Source organism: Oenanthe melanoleuca, chromosome 1 (assembly GCF_029582105.1).
Source record: "Oenanthe melanoleuca isolate GR-GAL-2019-014 chromosome 1, OMel1.0, whole genome shotgun sequence".
Lineage (NCBI taxonomy): Eukaryota > Metazoa > Chordata > Aves > Passeriformes > Muscicapidae > Oenanthe > Oenanthe melanoleuca.
Genome location: NC_079333.1, coordinates 77,043,418 through 77,060,314, shown reverse-complemented (window position 1 = coordinate 77,060,314; position 16,897 = coordinate 77,043,418). Strand labels below are relative to the sequence as shown.

General features: G+C 42.6%; 1 protein-coding gene across 1 annotated transcript; it reads left to right on the top strand.

Annotated features, from left to right (window-relative positions):
• Positions 1–535: 535 nt before the first annotated feature.
• ARGLU1 (arginine and glutamate rich 1) lies at positions 536–11,061 on the top strand. The gene is made up of 4 exons (XM_056486201.1): positions 536–1,215; positions 5,090–5,315; positions 7,655–7,738; positions 9,031–11,061. The coding sequence occupies exons 1-4, from the start codon at positions 860–862 to the stop codon at positions 9,193–9,195; spliced, it is 831 nt and encodes a 276-aa protein (XP_056342176.1). The 5' UTR covers positions 536–859; the 3' UTR covers positions 9,196–11,061.
• The last annotated feature ends 5,836 nt before the right edge of the window (positions 11,062–16,897 follow it).

The window sequence follows — 16,897 nt, the reverse complement described above, 5'->3', positions numbered from 1 at the left end:
ACCCCACAGCTGGACTGACATCCCCCAGCTGGGCCCATGCTGGAAACAGGACCCATCACCTCTTTTTCATCTTAATTCCACTCTTCTCTTTCACTCTGCCGCTGTAACCAAACCCACTGTCATGTGCCTATACAGTAGGTCAGGACTAACACATTAATTTCTTTGCCAAGTGTGTAATTCACTGATAAAACTTTCTGGTTGTTTTGCGACCTCTCTGACTTTTGTCGCTCCTTCCCACCAATGAGCATTTACGACTCTCAGTCCTCACAGTGGTGCAACAGAGGATTCAAAAACTCATTTTCACAATTTAATGGGGGCTCTGAGTGTTTTTCGCAATTTCAGTAATTTGCAGTGATAATTCCCTATGTTCCCCATATTAAAACAAAATAAAAAGAAAATAATCAATGTTTGAGAGCACTTTCAATTAAACAGATTCTCTCTCAGGCGATCCCTCGGCCGACCCGCTCCCCTCCGCGGCCGCCGAGGGGCCCGCTCGGCGCGGCGCTCGCCATTGGCTGCCGAACATTGCCGAGTGCTCTCGTGCTCCTCCGGCGCGGCGCCGGAGGCGGCGGGGAGGGGAGCGAACGGCTCGAGCGCGGCGCGGTGCATTGTGGGGCGGGAGAGGAGAGTCACTGCTCAGCCAGGGCCGCCATCTTGGCTGCGTCCGGACTCGCTCCCGCTCCCGGGGCCTGTTCCTTCTCCCCGCAGCGCAAAGCGGTGGAAAGGGAGAAGACGAAGGGCCCGCCCGGGCGGTGCTGATGCGCGCAGAGCCTCCTCGCACCTCTACGGGGCGCCGCTAGTAAAGGGGGCGGGGGTGGTCGAGCAGTCGCCGGCGCGGCCTCTCCTCTCCTCTGCTAGGATGGGTCGGTCCCGCAGCCGGAGCTCGTCCCGCTCCAAGCACACCAAGAGCTCCAAGCACAACAAGAAGAACCGGAGCCGATCGCGGTCCCGCTCCCGAGAAAAGGAGCGGGCAAGGAAGCGCTCCAAGTCCCGGGAGAGCAAGCGGAACCGGCGCCGGGAGTCGCGCTCCCGCTCGCGCTCCAACACGGCCCCCTCCTCCCGGCGCGACCGGGACCGGGACCGCGACCGCGCCTCCTCCCCCCCCGACCGCATCGACATCTTCGGCCGCACGGTGAGCAAGCGCAGCAGCCTGGACGAGAAACAGAAGCGGGAGGAGGAGGAGAAAAAAGCAGAGTTCGAGCGCCAGCGGAAAATGTGAGCCCCGGGCCTGCGCTGGGGACGAGGGGGGTGGTGAGGGATGGGGGAGGAAGGGAAGTGCTCGGTGCCTCTCTCTCCGCGCCTTCTTCCTGTGGCTGGGGCCGGCTGCAGGCGTTCGGGCCCTGGCTGAGGCCTGGCCGGTGCCTGTTTTCCCGCCATCCGCCCCGCTCTCAAAGCCCGGCTCCCTCAGGTGCGATAGGAGCCGCCCACTCGAGTGCGAGCCCCCCGCACGCCTCCTCCCCTCGGCCGGCTCTGCCCGCTTCCCATGCGCCGTCGCTGGGCTCTCCCTCCTGCGCCGCTCCTAAACTTGCCTGTGCTGCGGAGGCCTCGGCGCCCCTGAGGCTTTGTGCTGCGCTGCCACACGCCCGCCCCTCCCCTCCGTGGCGTGGAGGTTGTTACGCGTCGAGCTGGGGCATCTGGAGTTGCTCGAGTAAAGGTTTCAAAAAACACTATGCTATATTAACAGTGGGGGATTACTTTCTTGCCAGATGGGACAGTGAGATCCGGCGACTTGTTTCATTTGAAACATTGCTCTTTTTTCAGTTTATGATATGAGAACTATGGTTATTTATTAAGTCTGCAGATATAAATACTATTTTAATAAACGATGGAGTGCATTAATATGTTTAGCAGCATCTAAAGTTATGAAACGGACCTTTATACAGCAGAGAGAAGGGTTTGTAATTAGGTGATTCTTTTAATACTGCCCTTGCTCATTGGACCGCCTAACCCAGAAAAAGCACTTGTTTGTATATATGAAGCCAAGGGGTGCTGTTAATTCTCAGATGGAGCTTTACTTAAGCCATATCATTCTCAGGAAATACTAGTTGTCATTATCAGGCTTGGTGAGCCCAAGCTGTCACTTTCATTTCCATTTGAAGATAATCACCTTTGCTAAGTTCAGAGTTTGGACAGTCAAAAACTTCCACAGTAAAACAAACGTGAAAATTGACATATTTTGACAGACTGATCCTAGTTTTGTGGTTTAGAATTTTGTTCAGTACCTAAATTAAGAAAAATATTCTGTGCATATCTACAGTGAAGAACTGGAATGTGCTTAAAAATTTGAGAATAGAATTAATAGTTTATTCTAGTACTTAGGAGCTGGTTTAGTTCAAGTGTAAGTAAATTTTCTGTGTAAGTTAGCTTTTAAATTTTAAAAAGCTTATGAAGTCTGTATAGAAGGAATATGGTATTTCAACAATACTTGCTACAGAATAGTAGACATGTGAGGGAGAATCAATATTGGAAGAGATTTGGTATGTAATTTTGATATTTCCACAATGCACTGTAAATTTTAAAAAGAAAAAGCAATAAAACAGAGTAGAAAATATGGTATTATAGTAAGTCATCTGTAAATTGTGTTACGTATGTTGGTATAGATTCATGTTAGATAAGGTAAGAAGTATTTCCTTTCTGACCGAATAAATCAGTGGGCAGTCCATAGATTGGAACTGACTTTCTTCTTCTCATGTCTTGTTGAAATCTCAATACTTCAGCCCTTTCCCATAGTGTTCATTTCCTTGCCTTGCACTATGACTTCTTTCCCCTCAGAAATGTGGTAAAATGTAAATGGTTTCTTTTCTGCAGACATCATACAATTAGTCTTTAAGAAGCAAATGGATCATATGAAAAATAGTTTTTTACATTAGTGACTTATCTGTTGCTCTGGAATCATAACTCAGTAGACTAGGAAAATAAAATGGTAAAATACTGTAAGTTCATTCAAGTGTTTTTAAAAAAAATTAAAAAAAACCCCAAGCAACCAGTTGGTATACTACAGAATAAATCACTGATATTTATATCTATGTTTATAATTTTATTTTCTTAATAAGGTCTAAGTCATTGTAATATTGCCTATAAGTCTAAAAATACATTTGATTGGTTTAATTAAATTTTAATGGAGTTTGTTGGAGTGAAAGGAATGAAAGGTGTGCAGGCACAGTGCTTGATTTGAGTTCATCTTCAGTTGCTGAGGATATTTGAAAATCTGTTTCAGACACGTGGGTCATGGTATTTTTGTAACTATGCACTGTCTTTATTCAATTAGCTAACTTTTTTCCTAGACCTTCCTGATGTTAAACATAAAGCTATGATAGTTTAATAAAACATGAGCATATGAACTTAATTCTCTAGAACTCTAGCCTCTTAAGCAGTATTGATTCAGGATGGTGAGAATACGTGCTGCTGAATAAGAGAGAAGGGAAACCTTTTAAAATAAAATCATATTTAGTATGTAAAGGATGTTTAAACATTAGTCCACAAAGGGTTGTAGCTTGGCAGAGATATACTGAGAGTGGGGTTGATGCATTTTTCTGGGACTTGTATAAGTTTTTCGTTTGCCTTATGTTGCTTTGCAGTTCTTTCTCTGAAAAACAATCACCTCTAGATATTTTGTGTCCATTTTGGATAAATGATTTCTGGTCTAATGTGCCCCCAAGCTAAATTTTTTGTCTCTTGAGGATTGTAAGAGTAAAATTAGTCTTCTATGGCTGAATGATTGCGTTGAGGATTCCAAAATTTTCTAGTGAAGGAGATCCACTTAGTTCAGTACACTTTGGAAAAGATGTCACATGACCAGGGGAAACTGGGAACCTTTCACCTTTTTATTTCCCATGGTTATCTAGATAAGTAATACATACTTCACATCTCCTATTAGCATGTATTACCATGGGTCATCTAAAACCTGGTAAATTATGTAACTTTTTTTTTTTCTTTTATTAGTTGTTTTCCAAATCAGATAGATTAGGAAAGATTTTCCAAATGAGATAAGAAGATGCAAACATTCTGGAAATGACAGAATATTAAGATATTAGAAAAGCAGTTGTTCTTCTAAATCCTGGATTTGTGTTGCTGACAGGCCAGAGGAAAAGTTTAGTAAGATTGTTCTGTACTTCATGGAAAATTTAAAACAAAAGTTCAATATCAAGTTTAAAACCAAGGGTCTTATCCCCAAATTCCATAATAATTCCAGATAAATAACACTACACTGTTGTTCATCCTTGGATATCTAACTGCCGTGTTGTGATTACTATCTGGATTTTTTTTCGTAATTAACTGGCAAATTTATCTAGTATTTTTGCATCCTTTTTAATGAAAAGTTAAAACAGTGCTCAAGCTAAGTGATAATACTGCTGCTAAACAAAAATGGAGATAATACATTTGAAAATATTTCCAAAATAGAAAGCTGCTATTCACAAGGATTTATTTAGTGCTTGGTATTGATATAATTTATTTTGGATTATTATGGTAGAAACAGAGTCCTGCAGTAAAAAAAATTTAGAGCTGAAGTTATTGAAATTTGGTAAGGTAAATTATTGGATAACTAGGTTTACCTGAAATTCCACGTAAAATATTGAAATCACAAATTTTATTGCTTCTGTCTTCTATTTTAAGGTACTGGAGATAGTTTGGTGCTTCTAAGGTGGTGGCTTTAAGGCAAGATTTTACAGGATATTGTAGCTGTATATGGTTTAAAATTGAGACTATATAAACTCCTGAAGGGTGAATGATGCTCAAAGTTGGGTGGGCTTTGGATTTTTTGGAGTAGGGGGGCATGGTGTTGTAGTTGTTTGGTTTGGGTTGGGTTTTTTTTCTTCTCCACCACCCCCCCCCCAATTGTGATCAAGAAGTAGTATAAGTTGTCTTCAATTTAATCTGTTGGTATATAGAAAGATGGATTCTCTGTGATAGGAGTACTGATTGCCTGAATATTCGCTTTCTTTAAATGTAGGGCAAAGTATGTTCTTTAAATACATAATCTACGTGTAAAAGTTCTTCAGTAGCCTAGCTGATGTTTCACGTTGAAGGAGTTTGTTTCAGTGCCAACAGTATTGATTAAAGATGCGATCCTCATGTTTGCATTTTGCAGTCGTCAACAAGAAATTGAAGAGAAACTCATAGAGGAAGAAACTGCTCGAAGGGTGGAAGAACTTGTAGCTAAACGCGTAGAAGAAGAGCTGGAGAAAAGAAAGGATGAGATTGAGCGAGAGGTTCTCCGCAGGGTGGAGGAGGCTAAGCGCATCATGGAAAAACAGTTGCTCGAAGAACTCGAGCGACAGCGACAAGCTGAACTTGCAGCACAAAAAGCCAGAGAGGTAACGCTCGGTCGTTTGGAAAGTAGAGACAGTCCATGGCAAAACTTTCAGTGTCGGTTTGTGCCTCCTGTTGGGTTCAGAAAGAGATGGAATACAGCAAATCTAATTCCCTTCTCATATAAACTTGCATTGCTGCGAAACTTAATTTCTAGCCTATTCAGAGAAGCTCACTGATATTTAAACAGTTACTCTCCTAAAACCTGAACAAGGATACTTGATTCTTAATGGAACTGACCTACATATTTCAGAATTGTTTGAAACTTTTGCCATGGCTGCAGGATTTAACAGCAGTCCTTTCATTTTGGGGAAGGGTATTAAAAAATACGTAATTATGTATCCTTCATTTGTTTCATTTTGTTTACCTAGACTGTAAGAGGCTTTTGCCTTCAGCCAGGCAAAAAGCAGGGTCCAGCAGTGCGCTGCAGTACCTGTCTTTAACAAATAGGTTTCTTATTCTTCATTTAAAATGAACATTTTCCTTGAGCATACATTGGACTAATTGTGGGACTTCGAGCATAAGCCCATCCACGTCTTCACGAAGGATCTCTGTCCAAATCATTATATCCATTTTTAATAACTACTAACAACTCCTTTTTTTCTCCCTAGAAGTTATAAAAGAGCAGGTTGCCCTTGTCTGAAGTCAAGCTGAACGTGTGACTTGGGTTTTTGGGGCCTTTTTTTGTTGCTTTGTTTCGTTTTTTAATCAGCAGCTGGAGCAGAAGCTGAAAATGTCTTTCTGTGAGACAGTAATTTGCTACTAAAGGCTTTGATGCCTGCCTGCACCAATCATTCCAGGATCCAGAAATTTCAAGACAAACTTCAAACTGTAGAGGAAATTTGTGCTAAATAGTCCTAAGCGGCAAATGTTTTTTTCACTCTCTACGTCCTACACAGTTTATTTTAAATTAGTATTTTGATTGGCTTATGAAAGGAGAGACAGTAGCAATGGAGCTTTCCCCTTCATACTAGATGTGACTTCTCAGTCGCATAGTATCAAATTACATGGAAACGAATGCTGAGTTGCGATAAATATTAAAAAGAATAAATAAATTATACATTTTTTGCAAATTCAGACTTTAATATCAAACAGTTTAAGTTGAATGTACATGCTCATAGTCAGCAAATTCTTCATATTTAGAGGTTTTTATTTGATCAGATGGATGACTTGTTTTTTTAAAAAAAAAGTATTTTTGGTATCGTTGTCATGTGGAGAAGTCCCACCAGTTCTTTGTAATGCAGAATGAACCTCCATGCCTGGAGTGAAGTGTGCTAGCTAGTAGCTGGTTACTAGTCATAGTAAGAAGTTTTCATATGCTTGCTTTGTTCATATTAACTTTTTTTTCTTACACAGACATAAACCTCTGGCTAACTTTAAATCCTCCAAATATAAAAATAATTTGGATATATATCATGTGAACTGAAACAATTCAAAATTTTTCACGCAGTCTTCATATTTGAGTTGCATAACAGAGTTCCATAAAATTCACCAAGAAAACAACAATTACAAGGCTTTATTTCCTGATCTGCCTTCTCTGGACTCCTGAATTCCAAGTTCATACTGCAGACAGTTTCAGCTGTCTTAAAATTGTCAAAATACTGAATGTTAAGTCCATTCTCCCCATGAAAGAAGCCCATAGCTCCATGAAGTATGGATTACCATTTGTATTTTTCACTAACAGTAAATGTATTTTTCTTATTAATTGTTTGCCTTAGGAATGATTTACATATTTTTGTTCCTTCTTACCATAAACATCTGCATTCCTCAGCTCAGCCTTCCTTGTATGTTGTTTCTTTATAAATGGTTGAGCTGCTGATGCAGGTATTGCCAAGCTAACAGTACAAATCATTTTAAAGAGGAAGCTGGCGCGTATGGCAGCCGAGGAGCACACTCTGCAGGACACTGGACAAGACAGTAAATATTCAACTTTTAATGCTGATTAAAGGAGTATAGGTAAAGAATACGTAGGTATACTTAATTGGTGAGACAAACTATTCACTTTATTTATATTTTCTATATTACTTTTTAATTTGGTAAATACTATCCAGTTTTTGTAGTTGTCCTTGTTGATTTGTGTGATATTAAAATTCTAGTAATAAATTGTCAGGATTCTATGATTAGGGAGGGTTTAGTTGGTTGCTGTTTGGACTGGGCGGGATGATATAAATTGAGTGCTAGAAACCAGTTTTAGTGGCTGCACAGTTTACCGTTGTGAGGCGAAATAGGTGGCTGTAAAGCTGCCACTTTAAGTCAGTTCACAAAAGAATTCTGAGAAAGATTAGAGAACATGCATAAATGAATATTTTACTTTACTAACATCTTGCCCTGTCCTCCCATTTAGGAAGAAGAGCGTGCAAAGCGTGAGGAACTAGAGCGAATACTAGAAGAGAATAATCGAAAAATTGCAGAAGCACAAGCTAAACTGGTACGTGAAGGTGTAGTTAACTGTTCTGTAGGGAAACGCAGGTGTCTCTGCCAGATTTGCAACACAATTGAAATAAACTAATCGACCTTTTCTAGAGTTTAACTTGCGTAATGCTGGTTCTGTCAGTAACATTGCTCTCTTTTACCTGAGCACAGAAGGCCAGATCCTTAGCAGTAACACTAGGCTGATAAAATAGTTTGGATGCAGTTAATTTAGAGGGGAGATGGCTGCCTTCAGAATTTAAAAAGTGCATTTTAACTATATTTCGTGTAGAGGGTTGAAGTAAGTTTGCAAACATGTTCAGCTTTGTGTGACTAATTCTGTTTTGTTGAGCGGGACAAGTACAAACTAGATTTGATTCTAGTATAATGTTGATGTAGAAGTGCTGAAAGAGACTTTCAGCATCAGCTTAAGACGTGTAAGCTAGGAAAGTCTAACTTACATTGGTCCCCAAGCCTTTTTAAATCAGGTGCTTGCCACATGAAAACATTCCATATGATTTAGCTGATTCTAATCAATTGATGATAAGACAAACTAAGTTGCTTCTAAAATCCTGATTGAACTCTTGTCAGTTTCAACTGCCCAAGTAATTGCACCTCTTTCATATAAAAATGAGGCTTCTTAAATCTTTTTGCTTGAACTACATATGCTGTAGATGTCTTTGTTTTACTGTTTTCTCTACGTCTTATGGTGGAAACAGGACAAATGGAAAATTTACAATATTGACTGAAGTAATGAACTAAATAAGCACCTTAAAAGGACAGCTGGGAGAGCTGTAAGAATCATAGGTCAATGTAAGGATTGACTAATTGCAAATCAAGTGAAGATGGTTTTGGATTAGGAGGGATTTTTAGATGGGTTTTGGAGCAGGGAGACCTCAGCCTGAAGGTATGTGACTTCATTATGTGTGTATGTTACTTCAGCTTACACGTGACAAGTGTTGGGACAATTTCTGTATGTATCTAATGTCTGTGTTGTAATGTAATCAAAATGTAATGTGTTGCTTGCAAAGCAATGCTGAAAAATATTGCAGGTAAGCACTCCAGATTTCGATACATTAGCTGTAGAAAGTTCTCGGTGTTTCTTCTAAACTCAATTCAAATGACCATTTTATAAATATATATATATATATATATATATTATTCACTGAAACCAACTATGGCACCTAGCTCAGGCGGAACTGCTTACATACTTGTGCAGGATTCAACCTGTTTGGAAGTTAATATGGACTTGTAAATTGCTTTTATGACTACTATATATGCTGGCCTAAATTCTACCATTTTCCTATACAGGCTGAAGAACAATTGAAAATTGTTGAAGAACAAAGAAAGATTCATGAGGAGAGGATGAAACTAGAACAAGAGAGACAGCGTCAGCAAAAGGAAGAGCAAAAAATTATCCTGGGCAAAGGAAAGTCTAGGCCAAAACTGTCCTTCTCTCTAAAAAGCCAGGATTAAATTTCAACTCTGAACTCCTAAAAGAAAAAAAGAAACAAACAAAAAACAACAACAAAAAAAAAAGAAAACAAACAAACAAAAACTTTGTATGGTAGCTTCATGTTGAAGTGTTTTTTGTTTTTTTTTTCTTTCTCTCAGATTTTTTTTGTCTTTTTTGAAAGTTGGAAAGTTAGCTTGTTCTAATAGGGGCTGTGCTCTGCAATTCTTATTTTTTTTAACTTCCATTAAGTTAAACCCTTATCAGATCATCATTGCCTTTTAGAGGATAATCTGTTTTCATCAATTTTGTTTCTGTATTGGTGGTTGGAAGCAACTCATGTCACTTTATGAACTGTGGATGATCTGATAAGGTTTTACTGACCTACTCATCAGAGTTTGACTCTGATAATTGACAGAACTTTTTACTGGGTATTGCTGACTTTTAATATTTTTATTTTAAAGTCAGTAAATACATGAGTAAATTGCCATAGTATTACTGGACCTCTGTGGTTTATTGTTAAATCAGTGTCCTATGATACTGTCCCGTTGTTGCGCTTGATGTTCCTGATACAGGTAAGGAAATAGTTTGTCATTTCTGCTATGAATACATAGAGAGAGTTCAGTATTGTCTCTGTTAGATTTGTTTTTATTACATTGACAGCATTCAACCAGCGTTCCCCGTTGTGTAAATAAACCAATTTGCTGAATAAAGTGAAAGTCTTAAATTCGTATGTTTAAGTAAATTTTTTTAGTACACTTCTATAAACAGCTATAAGAGTGACAATTCACATTATTAAATTCAAGACTATAGTGATATTTTTTTAAATTTTGCTTTAAACTATTGTGGCTTCTCCTTACAATGCAAAATCACACACAGTAAAAAAATCCCTGCAGTTGTGAATGTTATTGATGGCTGCTGCTGTTTTTATGAATGTTGGTTTTTTTTTCTGACAGAGACTTATTTCAGCTATAGTATCATGTTTAAATGGCTGTTTGGCTTACTGCACCCAGACCAATACTTCCAATAGCTAAACCCCTTCAGTTCACCTCATAATATAATATAATGTATAAGTTAAGGTCATTACCATATAATTAATCTGATGGATCCTAAAGGATTTAAAAATGGAAGTTTTTTCTCCCAAAGGACTGGACTGGCTAGTATATTTGAACTGAAAAACAGAAAGTGAGTTTCTGTCTAAATATATTATTTTAGCCAGAAAGCAACTGTTATACAGATCTTGAATATTATCCATTTATATATACAGGTTTTATTTTGAAAAATGAAACTACAGATTGAAAACTATATCTATTAAGTCCCCCTGTTTGTACGTAATTCCTCTACCAAAACCTACATTACTATTGCTTGTCCAGTTCTAAACTTTCTTTTTCCTGTCAGCTTGCAACATCTGTAGTAACCATAAAATGAAAGTTACCAGTTGTTGCCTGAACATTTGAATGTCACTGGGCAAAGTTGGAAATAATTTTTGATAGTCCCAAAGGGTCTTTTTCTGTAGATTTAGCAAATGAAATGTGGGAGCAAGTTGAATGTGCCACTGAAAGCAGTATTCAACAAGCTTTGTATGAAATGGGGGCTTGGGGGCAGACTGATGTGTATCACTTTGTCCAGTATGTCAAGAAAATGTGAAGATGGTAAAATACCTACACTATTACTGTACTTAAATTTGTCTATATATTGTATGACAGAAGAAGGTTGAACGTTGATTAATGCATAAAAACAAAAGCTGAAGCCAAATAAATCATGTACATGACCTGTTGGCAGGAGCAGGCTGTATTTAAAGATCAACTGATACCTGTATTTCTAAAACGAAAAACATGCCCTGTTCCCTTATGAGAAACAAGCTATTAAAAGTCAATACTCAAAACAGACCTATGCAGTTTTGTTTCCTCTTCTAAAAGCAAGAAGCTAAGTAATCATACATGCAGCTATGGTATCAAGCATTTTGTTCTGCATCACATAATTTGCTGCTAAATAGCAACATTTGTTCTCTGCATTTAATACTGTGTAGGCTTAGATATTACCAGGTTATTTTCAGTCCCACCTCTAGGACTATCTTGTGGACAAAATACCATTCCTAATGAGATTGCCCCTTCTGCCATTACACATTTCACTACCTGTCTCTCCCCTGCCCTCAAAAAAAAAAAAAAAAAAAAAAAAAAAAAAAAAAAAAAAAAGAAAAGCAGCTAGGTCTTTGCTTTGGTTTGGTTTGATTTCCTCTGTTGGGGTAGGAGTTCAGTAGTTGGTGGAATCTGCTGTCCTAAGGCATTCTTCTCTATGTCTTAGATCTTTGTAGACTGGTGTGGGTGAATGTTACGGTTGCATTGCTGTAGGGTTTTCTTTTTAAAATTACCCTAGAACTTCAGACACTGTTGATTTCTAGAAAAATAAAGATGCATATAGTTTAAAAAGGGGACAGGTTGACATTTGATGGTAAGAACTTTGGATGTTCTTGTATTCCCATAGGACTTCATACCCATTTAACGCAAAGTATGCAGGAACATAGACTGATGTGTAGTGTTTAAACCATGACCTCCCTGCATGTCTGCATAGAGAAAATACTCTTGGTGATTGTGTTCAGTGTTTAATTTTTATTTCATTACAGTTAGAAGCTTGAACTTCAAGTTTTGGGTTGTTATGGGGTTTTGTATGTCATTGACCACCCCAGGGAGCCAGGTAGGCATTTTTGTTGCCACCTATCTTGAGCAGTATTCATTTCCCTTATATAGTAACAGAAGAGGTCTTAGTTTTCCCAAACTTGTTCATAAATGTCCTGGATAAATATTTTCATATGAAACAGTGCATCTGTCTGGCAATGGTAGGAGTGTGGAAGGCCTTAGAACAGCATGCTAAACATGTGCTCTTACTTTGGTGATTTGCTAAACTGCCCTTTGAACTTCACATGTTCATTTGTTATTGTTTTTCCAAGCCCAAGTGGAAAGCTGACTCCTAAGAAATGTATTGGAGGGATGGCATCCTTGCAGCTTAACTGTTAGTGAGATGTCTAAACTGCCAAGCAACTGCATGCGTACGTATAATCTCACTAAAGTATCAATAGTTCATCCATTCCTGTCTTGTCTTGAAAAAGGATTTACCTTTGATTTCTCCTTTTCTCTTAAGCTATGTGCTACCTCGTGCACCTTGCCCTATCTATTGTCCTTCCTGACCTCAAGCTGATATCCCCCTCTTTGCGATGCTATTAACATGCTCCCAGGATTGAGTTTCTGCCATTTTTTGCATGTACACAAAATACGGAGATGTTGGTTATTCACTTTTAACTGCATGCACTATTCCATTAAATATTTTCAGAGCATTTTGGGTCTTGGCTCTGTCATTGCAAGGTCTCAACTTGGTGCAAGTGCAGGTGAAATTCAAGTCAATAAACACCTTCCAGGTTGCATTACAGAGGGGATTTATTTCAGATGAGAACTGTGGAGCTGCCTGTGTGCCTAAGGCTCATTCCAAGGCAGGAGGATATGGTTGAGGTGCCCAGGTTGGTATGGTTTCGGACTGACGGGCTGGTCTAGCAGGAGCTGAACCATGACTTTCATGCAGCGCTGTTCATTCTCATGCTGGTACTGCCACATGTGCATTTCAGGGTTACCCTCTTCCCATCCCACCCTTTTGTTAGCCCACTGAAGAGTGCTGAGTTTCTATTGACATTTTTGTACTAAACAACCTCTTGCTTACAATCATCTTCCATGGACTGACACTTAGAATCGGGTTTTGCTAGCTCAGCGTCAGCTGTGGTCGAAAGGACATAGATCCCCCTTGACAATAAAAGGCCAGTTGTGTAGCAGAAGCTTGATCCCAGGTCATTTTTCCTACCCCTCATATCACAGACCATAGAATAATGTAAATATTTTTGTTTCCAGAGTGGTACAGAGATTCAGCATAGGTCAAGTCAAACAGTTAAAATGCGTGGTTTGGATGTATGAATGTCTTCTCTGATTTTTATTACAAGGCAGCTTGAATTCTGTGGCTGTACCTGGGAGAAGCCAAGCTCATTTTCTAAGATGCTGTGGTTGACCAAAGCTACAGTTATAAAACAGACTTGGAAAAGGCAAATTGACATCTAGATATGTTCTTACTCTACCACAAGTGCTGAAAATGCACTGTTGCAGTGTGAATGATGTATTAAGAACTTTTCAGGTATCTGGCACACTCTGCCTTTTGTACAAATGATAAACAAGCCATTTAAGTCAAAAAGCATCAGTCGAGATCATTTCTCTTTATTGAATTTATCAGTAATTGTATCCATTGAGTTGCATCTTTTCGACTTTAAAAACTGGTACATTTTCATCTAATGATGAATGATGGTGAGCTTTTCCCATATGTTTAGGCTAATGTTTAAAAGAGAATCATGGATTGTGGGCCCAATCCTGATCCCATTCAGATTAGCTGCCCTTCGTTATAGACTTTGTAGTACCAGAGCCAAAAGTACAATACTTGTATCTTCGTATGCAAAACGTTATATACCAAGTACAATAATTCTATCTATACAATTATTGCCTACATCACTGTTGGAAAGGTGAAAGAGGTTATTCAGCGATAAACAGGATTTTTTTTTTTTTAACCAGCGTGAGGTACACGAAATAAAGATTTAAGCAGTACGAACAGCACAGTCCCAGTTTTTAGTGAAGGGGAGGGATAGGCAGGTCTCACCTGCTGGCTGGCAGCGCCATCCGTCCATCTGCGCGTCCCTCCCCGTCCGCCGAGCCGGGCTGCCCGGGGCTGGGGATCCGCGGCGCCGCTCCCAAGGCCGCCGCAGGATTTCCCCCAGCAGCCTGTTCCCTGTGTGCTCCTCTGTCAGGAAACCGCGCTCCTTGCGAAACTCGAAATGTCTGCCGGGACCTCCTCCTGAAATAGCCCCTGAGAAGCGGCGGCCGAAGCCGATTTCAACTTCCGAACATTCGTCGGCTTTTTTGCTTTGAAACCCCCGTGCCCATCCTTTACTCTCACGTTTCTCCCGTGTCCGAGGCGGAAAGGTTGGAGGGCGATGCAGAGGCGCAGGGGCCGGGAGGATCGCGGAGGCAGCGCGGCTGCCCGGGGGCTCCGCGCCGCCGCAGCCCCTCCGAGCGCCGCCGGCCCCGCCCGGCCCCGGCCCCCGCCTCCTGGCCCGGCCCGGCCCTGCTCGGAACCGCAAGGAACTCTGCTAGGGCCCTGCGGCCCGACCCAACCGCAGGGACCGGCTCCTCGGCCGAAAAGGCTGACCCGAGCGGAGTAGCCACCGAGCCCGCGTTTCTTTGATATCTTAATCTTTGTTGATTAGGTTATCTCGGAAACAGGCGCCCAGTTTTGTCTTGGGTTTTACTGAAAATGGTTTTATTAACATGGATTTTTATACACATACAGAGTGCATCAGTAGGATGCTGGACAGTAAAACAGCTGTATTTGCGTAAAAATGATTAGGCACTGGACAATAGGAGCCGTGTGATATATTTAGCTACAGGAGGATATTTTCAGACAATACCAGGGCTCTTCATTTCCTTTGGTTTACTTAAAGCAAGGATACGAAGAGTTAGAGGTCACAGTTTACTCACCGCTTTTACAAAACACCGCTCGTAACCTTTTGCTTCTAAACAAACAGAAGCAGCAACATCACAAAATTGAGGTAGACCTATTTTACACGTCTCTGTTGCTGGAAGCATTTATCAGGCTCTGTGTTTACATTGCCTCACGACCGGCTACACACCAACATTTGTTTAAAAGTTTAATAATTAAGTACTTTCCTCCCTTCACCGGTGAAGCTCTCCTTTGATGCCCCTCGGTGTGCATAGATACCTAAGCTCCCACTTGAGTGCTAAGTTTCCGTCCTGGGAATCAGATCCTTTTCCACCAAATTGCGTCGCCGGATCTGCAATTCCTTCCTCACTGCAAATTAAATTTAATTAAGCAGTTTACTTAAAACGTATTCGATGTTTTGTGTGAAAAGCAAACTGATTTCCTTGTTTTCTTGAGTGGTAGATTTCATTAGAGAACTACCGAACAGAATTAACTCAAAATCTATGGGGCTTCGAGCGCGCTTCCAATTTCTTTCCTCTCTGTTGCGAGCGGGAGGAGCAGGCTCTGCCAGGCTCAAACACCCGTTCAGCTGAAACCGGGTCGAAAGAGAACACCGGCTTCCAAAATTGATCCGGGAAATAAATTACAGTGCCAGTTGTTTTCCCTATAAGAGCTTCTTGGCGTTCGTCTTAAAGCCGGATGAGTACCACCACGAAGCCGATTTTTAAGCGAATACGCATATTTCTTCAGAAATAAAATTATGCGAAATTGGCTCTTTATTAGGGTTTTTGGTAGGATGTTCTTTGCATACCTCGACTAAAAGGTAGGGAAATGGCAGAAAAGAGCACGTTAATTTCCTGGGATTTAACTTTTAATCCTTTCTGCAGATACAAGTTTGGCAAGAAATCCCTACTGGAAGAAATTCGGTAAGCCCCTTAATTTCACAGGAGCGACTATTCCATTTGCACCGCACCTCGGTCCAGCTCTTGTCGCGAACCCCTCGCCTGTGCAGCCTCCCCAGCCCGGTACCAGCTCCCGGGACAGCGGTACCGCCGCCCCGTTTGGCTCTTCGGGCGCTGTTTGCGGGCAGGGCGCGGGGAGCGGCGGCGGGGCCGAGGGGAGCGCTCGCCGCGGAGCGCAGCCGCTGGCCGCTAGTGGGAGCTGTGGCCCCGTGCAAGGGCCGCGGCAGCCGCGCCGCGCCGGGCGGGCTCCGAGCGCGGCAGCGCCGGCAGCGCCGCGACCCCCCGGCGCCCTCCGCCGCTGCTGGGGATCTGCCAAACCGCGGGGAAAGCATCTCCGGGGCTGCCCGCAGGTAGCTCCCTCTGACCAGAAATTAGTGATAGAATGAAGTAAAAAGGCCAGGTGCCGTGCCGTTGGGATACGCGGCGTCTGAAAGCGAACTGTGTCCGAACAACCCTCTGCATGAAAATCAAGAGGGGAAGAAAGAGTTTCTGAGCAATCGCCAGAGAAAGGCGAGGGAATCCACAGCCAGCCCCGGAGCCCCGCATTGCCCGCCGTACTGCATCCCTCCGAGGGGCTCCGCATGTCCGACTCTTCTTTATTCAGTGACGGCCCGTGGCTAGTTGTCGCGCAACCAGATAAACTTCTCAAACTCACAGAACCCGTGGGAAAGACAAGTGGGAACCTAGCGCGGAAGCACCCCCAGGCCTCCTCCCCGGCAGGGAAGGCGCAGAAAGTTGTGCGCGGAGCTGCGCGGCGGTGGGAGCGCGGCCCGGCCCTTTCCCGCGGAGGCGCCCGCTCCGCGCAGCGCCTGCAGCCGCGCTCCCAGCGGCGGGCACGCTGCTGCCTGCTACCGGGGGGGCCGCGCCTCCGGCCCTGCCGCTGCTCCCCGCTCTTTTCAGCGGTGTACTCGGGAAACACTTTTAGCACAGGCTGGTTTTTAATGCTTATTTAATTTCATTTCCCCCCCCCCGATTTCGCTCCATCAGGGCCCGCCGCGCCTCCCGCAAGGCGCGGTGTCAGCCAGAGCGAGCGGACCCTCCGCGCACGGCGGGCAGCGGCGGGGCCGGGGGTGTTACCTGCCGGCCCGCTCGGCCGGGCTCGGCGCGGCCCCGCCCGCCGCCCGGCGGTAAGTGACAGGCGCGGCGCCCAACCAGCGCGGCGGCCCGCCGGCGGCCCTATGAGCGGCGGCGGCGGGGCAGCGGGGCCGCGCTTATATGGCTACGGCAGCGCGCTGCCGCC

What these genes read in the sequence shown, in the direction of transcription:
- ARGLU1 (XM_056486201.1), top strand. Translation starts at nt 860, where the DNA reads ATGGGTCGGTCCCGCAGCCGGAGCTCGTCCCGCTCCAAGCACACCAAG. An exon ending in TTCGAGCGCCAGCGGAAAAT is followed by an intron (nt 1,216 to 5,089) that starts GTGAGCCCCGGG and finishes TGCATTTTGCAG; the next exon opens with TCGTCAACAAGAAATTGAAG. An exon ending in CAGAAGCACAAGCTAAACTG is followed by an intron (nt 7,739 to 9,030) that starts GTACGTGAAGGT and finishes TTTCCTATACAG; the next exon opens with GCTGAAGAACAATTGAAAAT.